Here is a 22,615-nt window from a genome sequence, read left to right as displayed (position 1 = left end):
CCATTCCATCAAACATTCACTATGGGTTTTTACAAGGTGCAGGCCAAGCCATTCCATCAAACATTCACTATGGGTTTTTACAAGGTGCAGGCCAAGCCATTCCATCAAACATTCAGAAGGTGTCATCTGACAGCTACATATACCTACTTACATTTTGGGAGTAAAGGCTGCTGGGGGTAAAGGCTGCTGGGGGTAAAGGCTGCTGGGGGTAAAGGCTGCTGGGAGTAAAGGCTGCTGGGGGTAAAGGCTGCTGGGAGTAAAGGCTGCTGGGGGTAAAGGCTGCTGGGGGTAAAGGCTGCTGGGAGTAAAGGCTGCTGGGGGTAAAGGCTGCTGGGGGTAAAGGCTGCTGGGGGTAAAGGCTGCTGGGGGTAAAGGCTGCTGGGAGTAAAGGCTGCTGGGGGTAAAGGCTGCTGGGAGTAAAGGCTGCTGGGGGTAAAGGCTGCTGAGGGTAAAGGCTGCTGGGAGTAAAGGCTGCTGGGGGTAAAGGCTGCTGGGGGTAAAGGCTGCTGGGGGTAAAGGCTGCTGGGGGTAAAGGCTGCTGGGGGTAAAGGCTGCTGGGGGTAAAGGCTGCTGGGAGTAAAGGCTGCTGGGGGTAAAAGCTGCTGGGGGTAAAGGCTGCTGGGGGTAAATGCTGCTGGGGGTAAAGGCTGCTGGGGGTAAATGCTGCTGGGGGTAAAAGCTGCTGGGGGTAAAGGCTACTGGGAGTAGCTGTGACACGTAAGATGGCTGTGCCTTGTTGGTTGGAAGAAAGCGATAAGTGGGGAGTGGTTCACCCTGGGATTCCCCCCTGCGGATATGGAACAGTAACCAGCAGTGGTTATGGAGGAAAAAGTAGATACTTTTGATCCGAACCACAGGATTAACCGGAGAAGGAACCCAATGCTTCTATCACCATCTGGTTAGTGCTACCAAAACCACATTGACCAGTCCAGGCTTGAATCTGTAACACCATGCTTCAAGGGCAAGAGCCACCAGCTACTTCACACTTGGAAAAGATCCCAGCATAAATCTGTGAAGGTAAAATGGGGCGGGACTAAAGGAATAAGCTAAAGACTTCGACCAACAGCGGCCCCTAGCTGGAGAGTGAGTCATAGCCTGAGAATTCTGTCTTGTGGGCGCAATAAAGAAAGGAGTTGTTCAAGGCTCCCTGAATCATGGTTGTAGGTTATAACCCCAAAAGAAATGGTTGGAGTTGTTCTGAATCAGGCTCCCTGAATCATGGTTGTAGGTTATAACCCCAATCAAGGCTCTCTGAATCATGGTTGTAGGTTCTAACCCCAGTCAAGGCTCTCTGAAGCAACCCCATCTGCTGGTCCATAGTGCTTAGCTCTCAATTTAAATTCTCATTAAAATAAATACACATGGGATTGCTTTAATATCAGCATTAACTTAAACAGATGATTTAGGATTCAATAGTAATGATTTCAACCTGAAGAGAACACAGTCAAAAACCAATCATGGGCCTCAAGGTACATTTATTAAAAAAACAAAATATTAATGTATTATTTCTTAGTTTGTCTGTTTTGATATGAGAAAGGCTTGTACTAGTCTCATGTAGCCATACCTCCAAAATCACATTGTTGTCATGCTGGAGAATTTTGTATGAGCCAAAACAGAATGGTCTGCTGGGTTCCAGCGGCTACATTTTGATTGGATGTTATATTTCAAGAAACCTCCCCACATGCCCTTAAAAGGGAAGCTGCGTGTAATGTTCTTCACAAGTCGATGAAGGCATTACAACTGCTCTACTAAATACATTTCGTTATGGTGTGTGTACATACAGCCTATGTTATACATCAGCGATTTCCTGGGCATCCTCACACACTGTTCCTCCTATGGCACTCGTGGCTACCTTTTGTGCTCTGCCAAAGCAAGGCAATTGATTGGTTTGACGTGTTGCGAGGCATCAATGGTTTCCACCCACTTGTAGCTACTTTCTGCCCTGAACTTCACCAGGGCTGCGTTCAGTATGTTTCTACGTTCTGAAACGGTTCAATTGAAAGTAAACGGTGCTGTACTGAACAACCAGTTGAAAAATGGGGAGGGGTTGGGTTGTGGGTTGGAGAATGCTGTCAGCATGGCCACTGCCCTTTAAAAATAAAAATATGTCACTCATTGCTTCAAGCCACACCGCCACACCCACCAAACGTACCTCGAAGTCTGTTCAAGAACATTTTGGGGAAACGTGTCATTCAGTACAAAACGTTGCACAACATAGCAAACGTTCAAGAGAAGTCAACACATCTCTTGCTTCCTGAATAGGGAAGCTTGGTTCTCAACAGGGCTAGCCTGAGTAACAATACCATGAGATTGACCTGAAACAAAACACTCATGTATTAAGTCTGTCAGATCACAAAACTCATCTAGTTAAGTAAAGCTCAAAAAACGTTATACTACACATTTTCCTGTGTTTTTCAGAACCATGTAAGAGGTAAATAAAACTACACATTCCTATCCATTACACTCAGAACATTCCAGAGTTCTGGAGTCTCAACTATTTTTACAATACCTTAGTCCCAAAATCCCTGATGACACCACTTGCAGTTCTTCTGACACCATGATGAGGTCAGTTAAAATCTAAGGGGATGTGGCTTTCATTTTATATTTAAGAATTGGTTAAAATTAGGATACGTTTAGTGTCCAGGTTAAGGTTGATGAGGTGAGGCTTCGTAGCTACTACACCCATCTTCAACATCCATCTTCGCGTCCTCTACCTCTTCAACATCCATCTAACCTTCCTCTGTCTGGACTTGGACCTGATGCTGCTTCACCAGATGTCAAACCTCTTGTCTGTCAGGAACGGGACTTCTGTCCTTGATTGTGTTGCTGAAGAGCCTGTAGAGAAGAACACTAACATCATCATCATCATTATTAGTTTTAGAACATTACACGACAGACAACCATCATTAAATAGTTGCACCCAGAAAAAGAGACCATATGATCTCACGTGCACACACAAACTGACATCACACACTCACCGTACGCCGAGGATTGAAGTGTTGGTGGAGACCAGTTGGACAATTCTGTCGGTCAGAGCATCAGTGATGTCATTGTGACTCAGGCTACAATACAGAAACAGGAAGAGAATGAAGGATCAGACATTTGTCATGTAGTCACATGGACACACACACACACAGAGTGAAACCCATTCACTCAAGGACTTCAACTTTGTGCAGGTGTGTGAGCAGGGGCTGTAGATGGCTGTCTGTGAGTTTGCAGTCGCTGAGGTCCAGTTCTGACAGCCCCTCTGAGTGTTCCAGAACCAGAGCCAGAGATCCACAAGCCTTTTGGTTCAGCCTGGTCTCACTGAGGTCCAGCTCCCCATCCAGGGCTCTGCACAGGGACTCTGTGTGCCTCAGAACCCCCTCTTCAATCCCCTCACACACATGGTCCACCAGCTGAAGTAGCAGAGCTTTGCGGGGGCTGAGGGAACAATAACCAGAGATAACATTATGAGACAGCTCTAACTCCTACTTTTATAAACTAGTTTGTCCTTGTGTATCTAACCTCAGCTTGACAATATGCAGGATGGGAAGCAGCTCTCTCAGTGCTCCGTGCTCCACCTCACAGTCTTTAAGGATGAGCTGCACCTGGGGCTGGTTTCGGGACTGGTTCTGGATCGGGTTCTGAACCAGCTGTGTGCTGTGTTGGCTCTGCTTCAGAACAGAGTTTATGGCCCTACAGTGGTCAGTGGTCAGACACAGCGCCTCCCCCTGGTCGTGAGCTGACAGGTCCACAGAGGAGGAGCAGGAGAAGTCCAACCTGTGCTGCAGAGCCCTGAGCAATTCTGCTGCTGCTGCTGTTGTTATTGCTGGAGGTGGTGCTGGAGATAGTGCCTCCTGCAGGATCTGAGAGGCAGCGCAGGAGTGGAGGAAACTCAGCAACAGCATCCTGTCAACACTACAGCAGGAGAGAGAGAGAGAGCGCAAGAAAGAGCGAGAGACAGGATTCGTTTCACACTAGCACACAATAAAACACTGATAAAACACACTACAACTCTGATTCACGTCAACTCCCACGCGTTCCCCTTCAATTCCACCCCTGAGGGTAAGGTAAGTAAGTGCATTACACTAAGGTTAGGGTTAGTGGTTAAAATCAGTCTGACAGTGTAAAGCGTCACAGTTCTATCCATTCTAGAATGGTCAAAGAGTGCCAACGAAACCTGAGTTGGGAGACTCTGTCCAGAAGAGGCAGGATGCTCTCTATCTCCCCCGGTGGTATGGAGGTCCACAGCAGGTTGACTTTGACTTGGTGGCTGTGCTGCAGGGTGAAACACAGCGCAGTACAGTCCACTCTGTCCAGCTCTCTGCTGTTCAGGTTGATCCAATGGTCTGAAGACCTCAACAAACTGGACACACAGTCACTGGCTCTACTGTCATAGATCTGTCTGATGGTGGACTTCACAAAGCTGGAACTGAGCCTGCAGAAAGATGTAGAATGGATTGTCATGGTTATGTTAAGGTTATAAAAAAGATAACTCACATAACTATCTGGGTATAACATTAATAGTTAAAGTCTATCAATATTAAATAAAGATCAAACACCTCTTGAATATAACCCTAATGATAATACAGAGTATAACTCAAAATAATGTCACTGTAAAATATTTGTTTTCTTCTTTCTAAAAAGTCTTTAAATATAAAATGAAGTTCACTCACCTCTTGAATATAACCCTTCCCAGAAAGGGGAGAAGATCTGAGATGTTCTTCTCTAGAAGCCTGTTCTTCCTGAGGTCCACTGTGATGTTGTGGGTTGAATGCTGCAGCAGAGAGAGAAGCACCTCCCAGTCCAGCCTACAGGAGGTCAGGTCTCCACCAACCTTCTCCAGGAACCACCGAGTCAAGTCCTTGTCCTGAGCTTCATACACAACTACAGCCAGCTGCTGCAGAGTGTCTGAGTGCAGTCTAGGAGGTTGCAACATAAAGGCAGTAAATAACACAAATATAAATAAGAACACATACATAAGTTACTACTTTTACTTATTTCTACCACTTTTTACAAAACAACAGCTTCAAACTGACCTGAGAGTGAGAGGGCCTTGGTGACACAGCAGTGTGATGAGAGAGTGACCCTGGATGCAGAAGTCAGTCAGGTCCAGACACTGCACCGTCCAGAGTCTCAGCAGGGACGCCACACTACTCAGAGCCCTGGATAACACTCTCTCTGGTGGCTGGCTGCTCTTTAGGACCAGGGAGAGCTCTGGGACAGTCAGTGGAGAACCCCCTCTCCTTGTCCTCCTAGCCAGTCTGGCCAGTCTCACTGCCATGCCCACATTCAGCCTGGAATAAAATAAAATAAACTCAAGCCACTTTTAAACAGAGAAACCTTCTCAGATAAAATGCACAATAAGAAAACTAAATAGACCTGTAAAATCTAGCTTCCAAAACATACCTGAGCTTGTGTAGCTGTGACACATGTGTGAAGAGAAGCGAGGCTCCTTTCAGAGAGATCTTGCTGGGGGTGAGAGTGAGGTCCACTCTGGAGGCACAGAGGCCAAGCACTCTCACCACAGACCTGCAGGTTGTCCTGGGTAACTGTCCTCCCAGTGACAGGGTGGAGCCCAAGGCCTGGAGGAGAGAGGCCAACTGCTGGTCCTCCTCTCTGGACCTCACAGGGATGGATTCACACACACGCTGGAAGAACCTGTCAGAATCACAGCTGAAACAGCAGAACATGAAGGACACATGAAATCAAACGACATTTAAATTACATGAATATTGAACTGTCGTATGGAAAAGTAATACCATGTGATGTTACAGAGAAAGTTACATAATATGCCATGACATAACGTAATACGAGTTTTATAGATCAGGTATTCTGAGTAAACATTGAGGTTTCATGTTACAAGATTTCATAAAGACACATCACTATTAGCATCACATAATCACTAACCACATACATTATGTTCAGACTCAACTCAGCTGTGAGATGTAGGGCAGACACTGAAGGAAACTCCTCACTTCACTCTCTTCATCTGACCAGTCCCACAGCTTTACTGGTTTCTTCTCTGGTTGGAGTTTCAGCACTTCTAGGATGAGGGAGACCTTTCTCTCTGAGAGGTCTATGGACCAGACTGCAGGAGCTGACTGGTAAAGTGGTCTCAATGATGGAAGGATACTTCTGCCTGCTTGTTTCCCATTGTACTTCACATGTGAGTACAGATCCAGCAGGATGTCATATCTTTCAGTTTGATACACAGAGAACAGTGACAGCAGTGTGTTCACAGCACCCTGGAACGTTTCTCTGTGACATAATCCTGCTTGTAAACACAAATCTAGTAGGACTGATTTCTCTTCTTTCTCTAGTTTTTCAGGGGATTCTCTCTGATCTTGTAGTGGGGTAAAACTGAACCATAAAGCATAAGAAAGTCTTTGTTTAGATACTGTAAATACAGGTAGAAAGTGACTGCTTCTTTTACAGGCTAAATGCTGTTGCCATGTGTCTATCTTGTTGTGTTGTTGCAGTGACTTCTTTGTCTAGATATTAACCTCTTGATATTGTTCCTATTTACATTGACAACCTATGTTTTTAATCGACTTAAATGAATTAATAGTCACAAAGACATTGCATAAATATGTACTGGCAGTGTAAACACTCACTGGAGTTTGTTGATATGTGTTAAACACTTTAAAATGGTCTTGCTGAGAGCCTCACTGAGAATAATTCTCCGATCCCAGTGTAGACAGAGGTTAACCCTCTCTAGGCTCTGCTTCATCACTTCTTCTGTTCTCTCAAACACTCGTCTTTCACCCTGGAATGGAAGGTGCAACTCATTTCCACAGAGCCCAAGTAAGCTAGTGAAGTCAATGTCTGCCTCACTGCGCAGCAAAGTTGTCCAGAGTTGACACAGCATTGAGGGGTCAGATCTATGATCAGAAAAGGGTTTTAAAATAGAGTTTATTATAATTACATTTGTCAAAAGTTTCAAAGTAGCATGAAACAGAGGTGTTTATAACTCAGTATCTGAGTGGAGGAGAATACAACATATAAATGTATCAAGTTTAGGATAAGGTTTGCCTTATCCTCATTTTTATTTATTGACTAGTTAATTGGAAATAAATTGGTGCATTAGATAACTAAATTACACAAATACATAACAAATATTATCTGAGATATCGGACATTCTTCAGAGAGCCCAGTATCAGCCTTAGTCCTTGGTCTGACACAGTGCAGCTGTTCAGGTCCAAGTCAACCTTTCTCTCTGCAGACTGACTGATCATATAGGAGACTGCACAGCACTGGTGAGGATCAAGATGTTCTTCATCCAGATCTAGATTGTAGTCCAGTTTGTCCAGAAGAAGCAAACAGGCCTCAGTAGACTGAGATTCATACAAGCACTGACATAAAAACAGAAGATCTATCTCAAACTCAGGAGCACCACCTTCTGCATGATCTTGGTTTGTTTGAGATGGAAGAAATGTGTTCACCACTTCCTTGAAGAACCAATCTGACGCCTTCTTGATCTGTTGAGCTGGAACGAGACCATTTACCAATCTAATATATTCAGAAGCCCACACATGAAAGGAACCATGTGTTTTGTGTGTTTCCATTCTTCAGTCTGGCACTTCTGTAGAACCTCTCTGATTTTGTCTGGATTCTGTAAGAGCCAAAGGGCACCAAAGAACTCCTGCATTGTGTAATGGAGAAATGCAGAGTAAGTGTCTGATACAGTGGGCTCGACCATAATCATAAGCGCCCCAAGAAAGAACACTGGACACTGTTCACTTCGCAGCTCAGTTCTGTCAAGTTCATCGTTTTTTGCTGTGTTGCATCAAAAGCCATTTCTGCTAAAGACAATATTTTTTCTCTGTTTTCCGAGAGACACTTGTCAAGATCATTCATCTGTTTGCCACTGTGTTTATGGATGCAGTAACGGAGGATGTTGATGTACATCGTTGTTGTAGGCCATGGCTGCTTAGAAGCCTCTGGGGTAGAATAATACATGCAGGCAACCACCATCAATGCATACATCGGGACATGGCACAGACTGAACATCTCTAGGCTGGTTAACACAATGCTCAAGGAATCATGGTTTGGCGTAGGGTTAGGCTCAGCACTCAACATCTTTGTTAAGTAAGCCCGGATGGACTCATTACTGAACCCTTTCACCTCCACTCTGAACGAGGGCCAGTCTGTCAGGAAGTCTCCTGATGGAACCTCTGGTCTGCATGTGATCACAATCTTTGCATCAAGGAGGAGGTCCTTGTCCACAAGTTTCTTTATTACTGAATGAGAGGAGAGGTCTGTGATTCCATCAAAAATGATGACAACGTTTTCAGAGTTCTTCTTAATATCCTGTAACACTTCTTCTCTACTTTCTTCTGGCTCACTGTACATGTTAAAGAGAAGGTCCTCCAGTCTCATGGGATGTGTGCTGGGTGAAATGTCTCTCACATCAAAGTAAAACATGTAATCTAGTTCTCTGTGATCTTTCTGTGCCCAGAGGTTCAACATTTGATGGGCGACTGCTGTCTTTCCAATTCCAGGTTTTCCAACTAAGAGGATCCTTCTCTTGGGTGTTTTAAGCAGGTCAGCCGGGGATGTTTCCTTTTTGGCCACGGGGATGAAGCTCTTTAGCTTTTTAGGGCGAGCTTTCTTGCATTTTTTGCTCTTCGTTTCGATTTTAGAGAGAGATGAAGGCACGTCTGTATCTAACACAAGAGGAGTGTAAGAGAAAGTCACCTCATTTCTACACCTCTCTGGTAGGAGACTACAGCTTTGTTTCCATGCAGCCTCTGTGATCTTTCGAGCTTTACATTTCAGCTGTGACTGATATCTGTGACAGGGATTTGAACCTAAAATAATGATACAAAGGAAAAGAGAGAGTAAATGCACTGTGCCAACAGAAACCCTGTCCACCCGATGCACACAGTAAGCTAAATCAAACGCACCTAAAAAAAAATATATTTTCTGCCCAGCCAATTGTATACTATGTACTGGATACTAATTGTATAATATAATAATCACTTGCCAACAAGGTAGTCTGTCATCTCTGGATCTTCCTTGAAGGGGAAGCAGCTGATCCATTGCTGTAAGTCAGCGTTGTCTAAGGTCCTCTTCCTTGTGATGTCTAGAATCATCAGTAACTCGTAGCATGCAGCTTCTCCTTTGGCCGTGACCCAGTCCAGTATTTGACTGACTTCCTCCTCCTAAAGAACCTTGTGCTGGAACAGGTTTTCCACAATGAGGGACAGATTCTGGAGCCTTTCAACAAGGAGTCTCCTTCCATTTTGAATGTACTCTAAAGCGGATTGCCTTGTACAAGCCATGTCACCGGGTGTGATTCTGCCCCATCACTGGTATGTCCCAACATGAAGGATATCTAGAAGATAGTATATAGTCAGTCAATAGTAGAACAGTCAAATAATGAGTAGGTTTATTTACTCAAAAAAATCTTCTATTTTGAAAAAACATACACCAACTGAATGTCAATTTATCAATGTGTTAAAACAGGCTTATATTTGCGGTCTGATTTGGTTCGACCATTGATGTATGACAGTTAAACTATGGTCATTGGGCATGTATTAATCTCTGTTAACCCAGAAGTAAATCCCGCACTTGTGTTTACACATATTAGAAATTGAGAATTCCGGCAAAAACGAGTTGGTTTTTTGAATCAGCGGTGTAGTGCTTGGGCAAAAACCAAAACGTGCACCCAGGGGGCGCAGCAGGACCAACTCATGGAAAGAGCAGTTGTCTTTAATGTATATGTTCCATGGGTATATAGCCACAAACTTGCCAAATAATTCGCATTTAATAGTTCAAAAAATAGGTAGTAGGACAAAGGTTGGGCACAGCAGATCATGTGTTGGTTTCACAATCCGTTATCGATTGTTAGAAAAGCCTTACCTTGTCCCCAAAATCTTTCTCGCGTCGTATTTCAGTGAGCTCGTGTAGCTTTAGCTATTTGTACTTTCACTTATACTTCGGCGTATAAAAACATTATTTGGGCGACGTTTGGCTACAAAACGTGGTGTTGTTGTATCACTACAACTGCAGATAGGGGGTTGAGTAGATAAGAGAGGTGAAGAGAGAAGGGGGTGAGAGGAAAGAGAGAGTAAAACAGTACATGCCAGGGTTGACTTCACAGGTGCATAGCGTAGCACAATGTTTTGCAATGAAAACGAGCGTTTTTCAGGTTAGTCCCGCCCCGTTTCTGCCCGTTTATTTCCGTTTGGATCTTAATGAATACACCCCACTTTAGATCCGGAATGTGAGCGAACGGCCGAGTGAGCGTCGAACATCAAAACAACGTCCTAAAAAGCCCACCGAGACAGTATATTAGGCCTACCCAGATATCCTGAAAGTGAATTCTGAGCAGAATTCTGCATTTAAATTGGACAATTATGTAATTACATGATAACATTAATATGTGGCCTAACTAAGACAACACATAGGCTATGTGTAGGGTACCTGCCATAAGTATTCAGAAAAATAAATCCTTCCTCCTCCTCTATGACAGATCCAGCCTCTCCAACCTTGTGTGTGTGTGTGTTGGGTACAGCAGAAGAAACGTTGCCATCTTGTGTGGATAATAAAGTATTTTTCTTCTCCTATACAAGTTAAACATAAGAATTATTCAGTACAGATTCCACCAGACCAGTCATGTCTGATGAGTGCATTGAAGAAGGATGGATAGCCTGGCTACCTATTCACATTGCTCCGACCAACTGACATTTCTTCTCTAAGATTAGTATGGATTTGCCACCCTCCCTGGTGTTTTCTAGAACGCAAACTCATTCTGACTGTTCTGATTGGTTCCAGAAACCGACGGGATGGGCCAGAACCAGCCTACAAATGGACAATTTCAGACCACAGTTAGATTACCCTAAATTTGACTGGTCCCCCAGGAAGACATGCTGACGTCATGGTAACATTCCTCTTCTCCCCTCTTTCCTCTCATCCCTTTCTCTTCACCTCTCTCTGCTTTCTTCTCTGTTTGCATTAGTTTTCAAAACCAAAGTGCCCAATTACAAGGATCTGTCCAGAAACAACCCCTAGCCTAGCGCCTAGACACTTCTCCCCTAACCCATATCCCCTAGACACCAGTGTAGATCTAAGAGCATTGTACAGATGTTAGAGATATCTTGCTAACACTAATTCAATCCCTTTAGATCTACACTAGTGTCTAAAATGATGTCAGGCCCAGTGGGGAAGAAGGGAAGGTGTACGTCCCAAATGGCACCTTATTCCCTGCACAGGGCTCTGGTAAAAAGTAGTGCACTGGAAAGGGAATAGTGCACCTTTTGGGACTCATTCCAAGGGGTTGTGGTTAGAGATGGTTTTTAGACTGAGTTCCACATGGTGTCTTCCTCTAAGACGATTTGTCACAAAACCATGCGTCTGAAAATGTCAACAGAAAATAAAGACGTCAACGAAAACCCAACTTAACAGAAATCCCCACTAGACAGTAATTATTACAATACAAACATTTAGACAAATTAACCAGGGTTGTTTTTTCTTCTCCTCATTCCTCCTTTTCTATATAACATTGTCAGACTGTGTATTCCAAATGGCACCCTATCCCCTTAGAGTGCACTACTTTTGACCAGGGCCCTATGGTGGGTTGGACAGTCCTGCGATGCACCCTATCCCCTTAGAGTGCACTACTTTTGACCAGGGCCCTATGGTGGGTTGGACAGTCCTGCGATGCACCCTATCCCCTTAGAGTGCACTACTTTTGACCAGGGCCCTATGGTGGGTTGGACAGCCCTGCGATCCACATAGGGAGAACCCACACACCATTTTCTTGTCTTCTGGGGGTATGAGAGCCAGAGCTGCTGCTCTCCTATAGGCCCTGGTTTAAAGTAGTGCAGCCCTGGTCCTGAAGCGCCACAGACATGTTTTTCATTTAACCGACCTGGCAGACCAGGTGTGTTGAATTTAGGCAATCACTGAATTGCTCAAGTAGCACCAGTTGGTCAGGTGTGATGCCAAGTTGGAACAACATCCTGCAGTACCTGAGGCACTCCAGGAACAGGGCTGCCTACCTTGACATAGGGAATATAGTGCCATTTCGGACACACTTGAGGGTGTTTCGACAACGATGTTAAAAAATATATTTCTTCAATATGATGCTTTTATTATATCTCTGATGGATGTTTCCCATGATACTATTACCGATATTATTACTATGATGATCACACAGGCAGATCTTGCCCCTATTTATACCTGGTGTTACCTGTGTCCTGATCTTGTACATATTCAATAACTACCTTCAGAGAAAGGGTCAGGAAGATCTGATCACAATCACAATGCGTGAATCATCTACACCTGTCTGAAAATGTGTGCACAGCCAGAATGTGGACAAGATTAGGACAAAGGACTGGTGTTAGAACCAGGTATAAACGGGGCTCATGACACTGGTTGAAGAGAACAGGAAGGACAGACAGCGTAACCAATGTACAATATCATTTTCAATAAACGCAAACAAACATCTTAGTGGTTCACTCATATTATCATTATAACTCATGATATCCCCCGCCCCACCATGCATACCAACTAATATTGTAGTCTTGATTTCTTATATATTAATGATATAAATGCTACATTCTCTTAGTTCTTATTCAATGATATAATGGCAAACAAACATATGTCATGGTGCAGCATGCCAAATAGCACCCTATTCCCTTTATAGTGCACTAATTTTGACCAGGGCCAAAAAGCACCCTCTAGCGAAGTGGAGAGTTTCTTTACAGTTAAATTAGGGTTGTAAAATTCCTCTAACAAACATTTTTGTCAAGTCATTTAGCCTAATTAATGACTGATCAGGCTCCATGCATTGGATTCCCAATCATCTGCAGAGCCACACTATTGGCTGCTGTCAGCCCTCCTCTCTGGTTGTGACTAGATGGAGTACAGCTACGACCGGATGTTACTTTTCGTTACAGGTTAGGAGAGCAATGTAACTAACCCTTTCCCTAACCTTAACCTCAGTCTCCTAACCTTCTACGTTAATTCTCCTAACCTGCTACGAAAAAGTTACTTCTGACTAGGTGGAATACATAGCTGGAGATGAAAACTAGGTTACAAATGTTATGTTCTGAGGCAGTTGTCATTCATGAATTTTTTGTTGTTGTATTATTCATTATATTCAACAACCTTCTATTTAAATAGCATAGTAATTCTTTGAATATTGTAGTTCATGATACAAAACAATGTTTATTTCATGTCAAGACAACTGTGAATATAACAACAACAACAAAAAATCTTCCCACATTAATCCCATTTCAACCGTTAAACATTTGGGTATGAATAATTTGGGCATGAATAATTTGGGCATGAATAATTTGGCAATGAATAATTTGACTCTAATATGCAACACATATATTAGCAGCAGGTTTAAGGGGAGAGAGTCAGTATAGTGCAATAAGCCAAAGTAAACGTAGTTTATAACAATAGAGAAACCATTAAAAAGCAAAGCAATACATTGACCAGCAATGGAGGCAAATCTCTACTAAGACTGAAATTAAGAATGGACAGTCTTAGACAAGAGAACATTAATGAACAGGGGGATATAAATGTTTGTTTTATAATGTTCTAGATGGGTTGATAGAAACATCATCCGTAGAGTATCAGATTTAGTCTACTCTCAGCAACTCTCTGTATGATGGGTTGTTAGGAACATCATCCGTAGAGTATCATCTTTAGTCTACTCTCAGCAACTCTCTGTATGATGGGTTGTTAGGAACATCATCCGTAGAGTATCAGATTTAGTCTACTCTCAGCAACTCTCTGTATGATGGGTTGTTAGGAACATCATCCTTATCAGATTTAGTCTACTCTCAGCAACTCTCTGTATGATGGGTTGTTAGGAACATCATCCGTAGAGTATCAGATTTAGTCTACTCTCAGCAACTCTCTGTATGATGGGTTGTTAGGAACATCATCCGTAGAGTATCAGATTTAGTCTACTCTCAGCAACTCTCTGTATGATGGGTTGTTAGGAACATCATCCGTAGAGTATCAGATTTAGTCTACTCTCAGCAACTCTCTGTATGATGGGTTGTTAGGAACATCATCCGTAGAGTATCATCTTTAGTCTACTCTCAGCAACTCTCTGTATGATGGGTTGTTAGGAACATCATCCGTAGAGTATCAGATTTAGTCTACTCTCAGCAACTCTCTGTATGATGGGTTGTTAGGAACATCATCCAAGTATCATCTTTAGTCTACTCTCAGCAACTCTCTGTATGATGGGTTGTTAGAAACATCATCCGTAGAGTATCAGATTTAGTCTACTCTCAGCAACTCTCTGTATAAATGGTTGTGAGGATGTGGCATCTCTACACCTCATGGCTGAAGACGTGGTCTTCAAATATAGTCTGCTCCACTCCATCACAGATGAGGGTGCAGTAGGGACACAGTCTGTGGCTGTCCTCATGCAGCCCCAACTCATCCTGGGTGATGCCAGGGAACCACTCATGGCAGTGACGACACTCCAAGGACAACTATGGGACAGGCACATGTCTTAGGTGGTAACATCCGATAGATGGATAGTTAACTATAGTGTAGTACAGAAATGATGGTGCATAAACCATTGTGAAATCAACCCTTTGATCCCAAATCACTAGTGTATCTTGTTGTAAACGTGTAAACTGCATTTATACCAGGGGTGTCAAACTCATTCCACGGAGGGGCCCGTGTCAACGGCTTTTGGTTTTTTTCTTTCAGTGAAGACCTAGACAACCAGGTGAGGGGAGTTCCTTACTAATCAGTGGCCTTAATTCATCAATCAAGTACAATGGAGGAGCGAAAACCCACAGACACTCGGCCCTCCGTGGAATGAGTTTGACACGTGATGTATACCATGGATGTCAAACTCCAGTCCTCGAGGGCCGAGTAGCAGCGGGGTTTCACTCCTCCCTTGTACTTGATTGATCAATTAAGGTCACAAATTAGTAACACATCCCCCTCACCTGATTGTCTAGGTATGAAATTGGTCAGTAATTTAAAGTAAATAACAAAACCAGGAGACACACGGTCCTCCAGGAAGGGAGTTTGACACCCCGATTTATACCATAGGAATGACTCTACATACCTCTTCCTCCTCGGAGTTTGGAGCCGTTTCTGCAAACAGAATCATATGTCAATAATAATTGAACATGTTTTGTTATTTTTCAAGAAGGCGTGTCCGTGAGGCACGTGGCGTTCATTTCTCATTCAGGAATATTTAGGTGAGGCTTTCCAACAACTGGAGAATTGAGATTACCTGGGGTCTCATAGTGGTTCCTAGAGGGTAGACAGGCAGATAGTACATCAAGCTGCTGCTCCTCAGTGGGGGTGAGGTCAGTTGGAGAGCCATAAGGGCTGGGAGGCTCCATGGACACTGGAGCAGCCTGGAGGTCAGTGAACTCCTGGGAATATATTCAGTAGAGTATCAGATTTAGTCTACTCTCAGCAACTCTCTGTATAAATGGTTGTGAGGATGTGGCATCTCTACACCTCATGGCTGAAGATGTGGTCTTCAAATATAGTCTGCTCCACTCCGTCACAGATGAGGTTGCAGTAGGGACACAGTCTGTGGCTGTCCTCATGCAGCCCCAACTCATCCTGGGTGATGCCAGGGAACCACTCATGGCAGTGACGACACTGCAAGGACAACTATGGGACAGGTACAGGTCTTAAGTGGTAATAATATCAAAGTCACCATTGGCCTCATGGTGAGATTCCTGAGCAGTTTCCTTCCTCTCCGGTAACTGAGATAGAAAGGATGCCTGTATCTTTCTAGTGACTGGATGCATCCAAAGTGTAATTAATAACTCCACCATGCACAAAGGGATATTAATAACTTCACCATGCACAAAGTGTAATTAATAACTCCACCATGCACAAAGGGATATTAATAACTTCACCATGCACAAAGTGTAATTAATAACTTCACCATGCACAAAGGGATATTAATAACTTCACCATGCACAAAGTGTAATTAATAACTTCACCATGCACAAAGGGATATTAATAACTTCACCATGCACAAAGGGATATTAATAACTTCACCATGCACAAAGGGATATTAATAACTTCACCATGCACAAAGGGATATTAATAACTTCACCATGCACAAAGTGTAATTAATAACTTCACCATGCACAAAGGGATATTAATAACTTCACCATGCACAAAGGGATATTAATAACTTCACCATGCACAAAGGGATATTAATAACTTCACCATGCACAAAGGGATATTAATAACTTCACCATGCACAAAGGGATATTAATAACTTCACCATGCACAAAGGGATATTAATAACTTCACCATGCACAAAGGGATATTAATAACTTCACCATGCACAAAGGGATATTCAATGTCTGCTTTTCTTTTTACCCATCTACCAATAGGTGCCCTTCTTTGTGAGGCATTGAAAAACTTCCCTGGTCTTTGTGGTTGAGTCTGTTTGAAATTCACTGCTTGACTGAGGGACCTTACAGATACTTGTATGTGTGGGGTACAGAGATGAGGTAGTCATTCAAAAGTCATGTTAAACACTATTATTGCACGCAGAGTGAGTCCATGCAACTTATTACGTGATTGTAAAGCACATTTTTACTCCTGAACTTATTTATTTATTTATATATAACAAAGGGCTTGAATACTTATTGACTCAAAACATTTCAGCTTTTCATTTTTAACTAATTTGGCATTATGGGGTATATTGTGTGTAGGCCAGAGGAAAAAAATCTCAATATAATCCATTTAAAATTTAGGCTGTAACAAAACCAAATGTGTCAAAAGTAAAGGGGTGTGAATTCTTTCTGAAGGCTCTGTAAGTGGTAACATCCGATAGATGGATAGTTAACTATAGTGTAGTACAGAAATGATGGTGCATAAACCATTGTGAAATCAACCCTTTGATCCCAAATCACTAGTGTATCTTGTTGTAAACGTGTAAACTGCATTTATACCATGTATAACAACAGGGTTCCCCTATAGACGTGCCGGGATTTTTATGAGCCAAAAAAAAGAACACAAACACACATAACAGACTTTAAAAGAAGGAAATCAGGAAATCAGCCCAAAGTGATTTTAATTTAGGAAATCTGTTCCCAAATATTCCCACGTATAAATAGATATATGTGATCGTATCCCCATGTAATCAAGGTTTCAAATCATTCTGTTTTTGTCAAATACTTTATCTGTTTGAGATTCTTTAGGTCAATTTGAAGTGTACAAATTATTTATAACTATGTTTTGGCTTCCTGAAAATCCGCTCAAAGAAATATTGGGTTGAATGTAATTGGGGACCCCAGATTTATACCATAGGAATGACTCTACATACCTCCTCGGAGTTTGGAGCAGTGTCTGCAAATGAAGTCATGTCATAATTGAACACGTTTTGTTATTTTTCAAGAAAGAGTGTTCATGAGGCCCAAGTGGCGTTCATTTCTGATTCAGGAATATTAAGGTGAGGCTTTACAACAGCTGGAGAATTGAGATTACCTGGGGTCTCAGATAGTACATCTAGCTGCTGCTCCTCAGTAGGGGTGGGGTCAGCTGGAGAGCCATAAGGGCTGGGAGGCTCCAAGGACACTGATGCAGTCTGGAGGTCAGTGAACTCCTTGCGAAGTCTCTCAATATCTCTTCTGAGGTCCTGACAGAATACAGTGGAAAACTCCATGATAAGAAAACTTCACTAACTCTACAGTAAAAACTATGAAAAAATGTAATGACTAGTATATAGTAGCAAAATTCATAGCAATCACCTGATTTTCTCTGGACAACTCCTCATTTTCTACTTTAGCCATCTCTGCTATGTTTTCTTTCTCCTCAATGATTCTGCGTAACTCTAAAAGTTGCATCTGGGAGGAGAGAACAGGCAACTCGTGATCAGCCAAGAGAATAAGGTTAGTGTGTTCTCTATTCATTTAGAGGTGGACTAACTTCACAGAACAAACAACATATTGATAAACAAAAATCATATCCATTTGGTGGATCGGAAGATTCAATAGTGTCTAAGATATCCTTAAAGCACCTCTAGTTTAGGCCTCCTGAGATGTGCAGCGGTCTAAGGCACTCTATTGCTGTGCTAGAGGTGTTACTACAGACCCGGGTTCTTTCCCGGGCTGTCCCACAACCAGGGTTGGTTAGGTTACTTTCTGAATGTAATCTGTTAGTTACCTGTCCAAAATTGTAATCAGTAACATAACTTTTGAATTACCCAAACTCAGTAACATAATCTAATTACATTCCATTAGTTTTAGATTACCTTCCCCTTCAGAGGCATTAGAAGAAGACAAAAATGTATCTTACCAATTAAACATCTATTGAAGGATAAATCAATGTTAGAGTTTACATAGCTGGCCATATACAGATGTTAAATGTTACTTTATGGGTTGGTTATGTAGGCGTCTTCTAACCCATCGCTTTCTACTACATATAATAATACGATTAAATGATATCTTTACATTAAAAACCAAAGTATATTAGAATTCCAGTCATTCCAATAAATGTTATACCCTTTGATATCTTGATAATATGCAGCTGTTTAAAAGGCAAATCCACTGATGAAACAATAACAAAACCGCCACCCCGCCTCTGTTTTGGTAAACAAAAGCTGAGGGATGGGCCTGGAGAAAGGTAACCACTCTTGGATGAATAGACAGAGCTACGTATCCAAGGACTGACCATCCATGATATATATTTTTATTTTAACCTTGTTATGGGGCTACACAGTGTTTGTTTACATTTGCAATGTTTACAAACATTGGACATTGACAGCTGAACTAAGCTCATGAGGGATTTATAAATTATATTCTTCAAGAATCAGTGGATATATATATATTATTTATTTTATTTATTTTACTAGGCAAGTCAGTTAAGAACAAATTATTATTTTCAATGACGGCCAAGGAACAGTGGGTTAACTGCCTGTTCAGGGGCAGAACGAAAGATTTGTAGCTTGTCAGCTCGGAGATTTGAACTTGCAACCTTTTGGTTACTAGTCCAATGCTCTAACCACTAGGCTACCCTGCCACCCCATATATCCACTGTATATATATATATATGTCCAAAAATGGATGTAACAACAACAGATTGCCCCTTTAAGTCTATCAAAAATGTGAAAGTTTGAGCATGTGTCCATTAGGCCTATGGATTTCTCTTTGTTTATCAGCATGAATTAGATTGAGCAATACAAGCCCCACTTTTATTCCATAGGCTTGGATCTGCACTATGCAACTGTTGCAAGAGCGCATTTTTCACTGGCACCTTATACCTCTTGAATTCAACCATTATTAGGTTCAAATACACATTTAAATTTGTGAACAGCCATCCACAACATCCACAATCAGTAAGGTGCAAATAGCTAAATGAGAGAGAAGCAGTGTGATTCACATCAATGCGCTATGTAAATATCAATAATAGGTGATATCCGTATCATCCATAGGCTCCAACACCACTGCTGTCATCCTAACCTCCAAGAGTTTATTCAAATTGGATAATCTTTGGATGACGACAGCAGTGGCACCAAGACATAGCTTGGAATGTAGCCTACAAAAGCCTATTCCTGCTCTTTTCCCGCAATCCATCAAACACCTTTGGCATGTCATCATAGTTGACTCTGACTTGTGGTCAGACTCCCCGAGGTGGAACAAACTTAAATGTGCACCTTTTTTGTCATTGAGAAAACTGATTTTTTTCACAAACATCCTTTCTGAATCTAAAAGTAATCCTCGAAGTAATCCTCAAATGTATCTGTAATCTGATTACAATATTTTTGCTGGTAATGTAACGGATTACAGTTACAGGTTTTGTAATCCTCTACATGTAATCCTCTACAACTAATCCGTTACTCCCCAACCCTGGCCACAACCGGCCGTTGTCCGGGTCAGGGGGGGGTTTGGTCCGGGGGGGGGCTTTACTTGGCTCATCGTGCTCTAGCGACTCCTTGTGCCGGCCCGGGAGCCTGCAGGCTGACCCCAGTCGCCAGTTGAACAGTGTTTCCTCTGATACATTGGTGTGGCTGGCTTCCGGGTTAAGCTGATGGTTGTTAATGAGCGAGGTAAGGCGGGTCATGTTTCGGAGGACGCATGACTCGACCTTCGCCTCTCCCGAGCCCGTTGGGGAGTTGCAGCGATGAGACAAGATCAAAATTGGGGAGAAAAAGGAGAGTAAAATACAATTTTTTTAAATATAAATGCACCTCTAGTTTGCTGCTCTTCTGCTTGGTCTGAGCAGACGTCATGGAAGTGCTCTCCATGCGCTCATAGACCTCCTCCAGTTCCCTCTCGGCTTTCTCTGCACGTCTGCGGGTGTTGTTGGAAGCCTGCTGCTCCTGGTGCAACTGTGTCCGAGCCTCCTGCAGATTCCATGACGTTGAATGAATTAGTCAACTAGTCTTTTATAGAGCGTATGTGTGTTAAAAGCATTCATTCTCATTGATTAATCTGCTGAGTGTGCTGACCTGTAGAAGTTTAATGTAATCCTCCAGTCTGCGGGTCTCCTGCTCAGATTTGAGCCTTGGGGTCAGCCTGTTTACACAGACACGAGGGCATGAGGAACCACATTGGTACACAAGTGTCAAAAAAATCCAAGACAGCATGATAACATTATATGACTGGAAAGGTGTTGGACTAGAACGCTATGTTCCCATGCATTGAATGGATTGCTTCAGACAATAATGACTCACTGTGCAATCTCCACACTTTGGACCTCAACCTTCCCTTTCAAGTCCTCTTGCTCCTTCTTCAGCTGTTGGATCTTGATCAATGCTCGTTCATATTTTTCATGAATAGATGTCAGAGACTGCAGCCATTCATGGAAAGAAACAGTTAGAAATACGACAAGCAGAGAGAAACCATTGAAAAGCATTGATGGTATTCATCTGTATAGTGTAGAGCCTACAGCTGGCAGATTGTTTTTTATTTTTTTACTACTAATGATAATTAGTTGTAGTAGTACTGGTAGTACATATATATAAAACATACATTCTCATTTCCATTCTGACACATGACTAGGGTCTAGAAAGGCAGCCTGGTCTCATAGACTACACGTAACATAGTTAATGTAAATCCAGGACACTCAAATTAGTATGATATATTACGACAAGACAGATGGTTACTTAAGACAAAAAAAATTAAAGTAGGTTTGTTTTTCGGGGTGGGAGTATAATGCGAACGTCTAGCACTGTCTAGCAACCCAAAGGTTGTGAGTTCAAATCTCATCACAGTTAACTTTAGCATTTTAGCTAATTAGAAACGTTTCAACTACTTACTACTTTTTAGTTACTATGCAGCTAACCCTTCCCCTAACCTTAAACCTTTTAGCTAATCCTTCCCCTAACCTTAACCCTTTAATCTAAGTCCTAAACTTAACCCTAACCTATAACCCAGCTAATATTAGCCAGCTAGCTAACGTTAGCCACCTATCTATAATTCGTAAAATATCATACGTTTTGCAAATTTGTAACATATTGTACATTTTGCAGTCGTAACATTTTGCACATTTGCAAATTATTTAACATTTAATACGATTTGTAATTCATAACATATCAAACGAAATGAGTGATGGACTTCCACAAATGAATACATACCATGCAAAACATAACATATACTAAAAGGAGTGTTTGTTGGATTAACCTACAGAATAATACAAAATTATCTGAGATCAGTTTGAGAAAGGAGCTGCTGTTGGAACAAACAACTTGAAAACAAACCTTGAGGCGATCAATCTCTTGCTGTTGCTCCTTCAGGACACTTCTCAGAGTCTCATGTTGCTCTTTCAGTTGCTCTATCTCCATGACCAGCTCTTCTTTCTCTCTCTCACTTTACTCTACCTGTTCCTAGATTCAGAAACACACATCATGTCATGTACATATCCTCTCCTATGGATCATTTTAGCTAATATGTTCTTGTGAGGAACATCATCAATCCCAACAGAGAGTGCTGCCTTTTAAAGACAAGTCGTTCACGCATGGTCTTCAAAACACAATCTTTGGATTTGAGATATTGTGGATTGTATTGTTCCTGTGTTGTGATGACCAAATGGTTGTTTTCCAGGCAGTAGTCTGTGTTTTGGGGTTTTAAAGCAGAGGGGGGTGCTGGCTCCTCTCACTTGGTCCTTACTATCAGCATAGCAGAGCTGATAGAACTCTGCAGAATCCTCTGTATGTTATCAGGAATACAATATCATGGTCAGTGTAATCCCCGGCATAATATTGATCACTTAAATATCAAAGGAAAAGTACATTTACATTTTTTTGTGTATAAAATCAAGAAGTTAACATTGGCCTACTGGTACCATCAAGAAAGTGTAACCTAAACTGAGCACACTGATTAATATCAGTCCATGTTAGTTGTAAAGTCTGAGGATAAAATGCACACATGCTCTTACCACGAAAAACCACTTGTTTTCTGACGAGATCCTGTCCTATTGGATCCAATGATGGTTCTACCCACACAAATGTGTCCTTTGTGGTGCTCCAGCCCACCTGCACAATAATGCAGTTATTAAACAATCATGACTAACAACATAGGGAGGTATTCCAGACTAGGAATATTTAGTGTTGTTAAAACAATCCATATCATAATGTCAGATGAAACAGATCACACATGAATATTCATGACAAAAGGTATATAATCTAATCTTGAATCCCCAAGCCCAGTATCTGGGGTTC

At 42.2% G+C, this 22,615-nt stretch overlaps 1 protein-coding gene and 1 pseudogene across 3 annotated transcripts; both read right to left on the bottom strand.

The window, feature by feature from the left end:
• Nucleotides 1-1,455: 1,455 nt before the first annotated feature.
• LOC135507087 (uncharacterized) lies at nt 1,456-14,376 on the bottom strand. 3 transcript variants are annotated; one of them, XM_064926629.1, is made up of 13 exons: nt 14,292-14,376; nt 8,972-9,322; nt 8,683-8,795; nt 6,600-6,866; nt 5,900-6,345; nt 5,392-5,658; nt 5,022-5,279; nt 4,659-4,904; nt 4,163-4,420; nt 3,508-3,900; nt 3,154-3,423; nt 2,979-3,062; nt 1,456-2,835 (listed from the first exon to the last, which is right to left on the bottom strand). In XM_064926629.1, exons 7-13 carry the CDS (start codon nt 5,264-5,266, stop codon nt 2,778-2,780), a joined length of 1,554 nt encoding a protein of 517 aa, XP_064782701.1. In that variant the 5' UTR covers nt 5,267-5,279; nt 5,392-5,658; nt 5,900-6,345; nt 6,600-6,866; nt 8,683-8,795; nt 8,972-9,322; nt 14,292-14,376; the 3' UTR covers nt 1,456-2,777. The 3 variants fall into 3 exon arrangements, with proteins under 3 accessions (XP_064782701.1, XP_064782699.1, XP_064782700.1); XM_064926627.1 differs by lacking the exon at nt 14,292-14,376 and adding an exon at nt 10,418-10,502; XM_064926628.1 differs by lacking the exon at nt 14,292-14,376 and adding an exon at nt 9,850-10,403.
• Nucleotides 13,771-22,609, bottom strand: LOC135507089 (calcium-binding and coiled-coil domain-containing protein 2-like; annotated as a pseudogene).
• Between the last annotated feature and the right edge of the window lie 6 nt (nt 22,610-22,615).

The sequence above is a fragment of the Oncorhynchus masou genome, chromosome 20 (genome assembly GCF_036934945.1).
Source record: "Oncorhynchus masou masou isolate Uvic2021 chromosome 20, UVic_Omas_1.1, whole genome shotgun sequence".
In the NCBI taxonomy this organism is placed as follows: Eukaryota; Metazoa; Chordata; class Actinopteri; order Salmoniformes; family Salmonidae; genus Oncorhynchus; species Oncorhynchus masou.
The sequence above is the reverse complement of the archived record's forward strand: the minus strand, read 5'-3'. Positions and strand labels throughout refer to the sequence as shown.

What these genes read in the sequence shown, in the direction of transcription:
- LOC135507087 (XM_064926629.1), bottom strand. Translation starts at nt 5,266, where the DNA reads ATGGCAGTGAGACTGGCCAGACTGGCTAGGAGGACAAGGAGAGGGGGT. An exon ending in CTGCATATTGTCAAGCTGAG is followed by an intron (nt 3,424 to 3,507) that starts GTTAGATACACA and finishes TTGTTCCCTCAG; the next exon opens with CCCCCGCAAAGCTCTGCTAC. An exon ending in ACTTCAATCCTCGGCGTACG is followed by an intron (nt 2,836 to 2,978) that starts GTGAGTGTGTGA and finishes TCTTCTCTACAG; the next exon opens with GCTCTTCAGCAACACAATCA.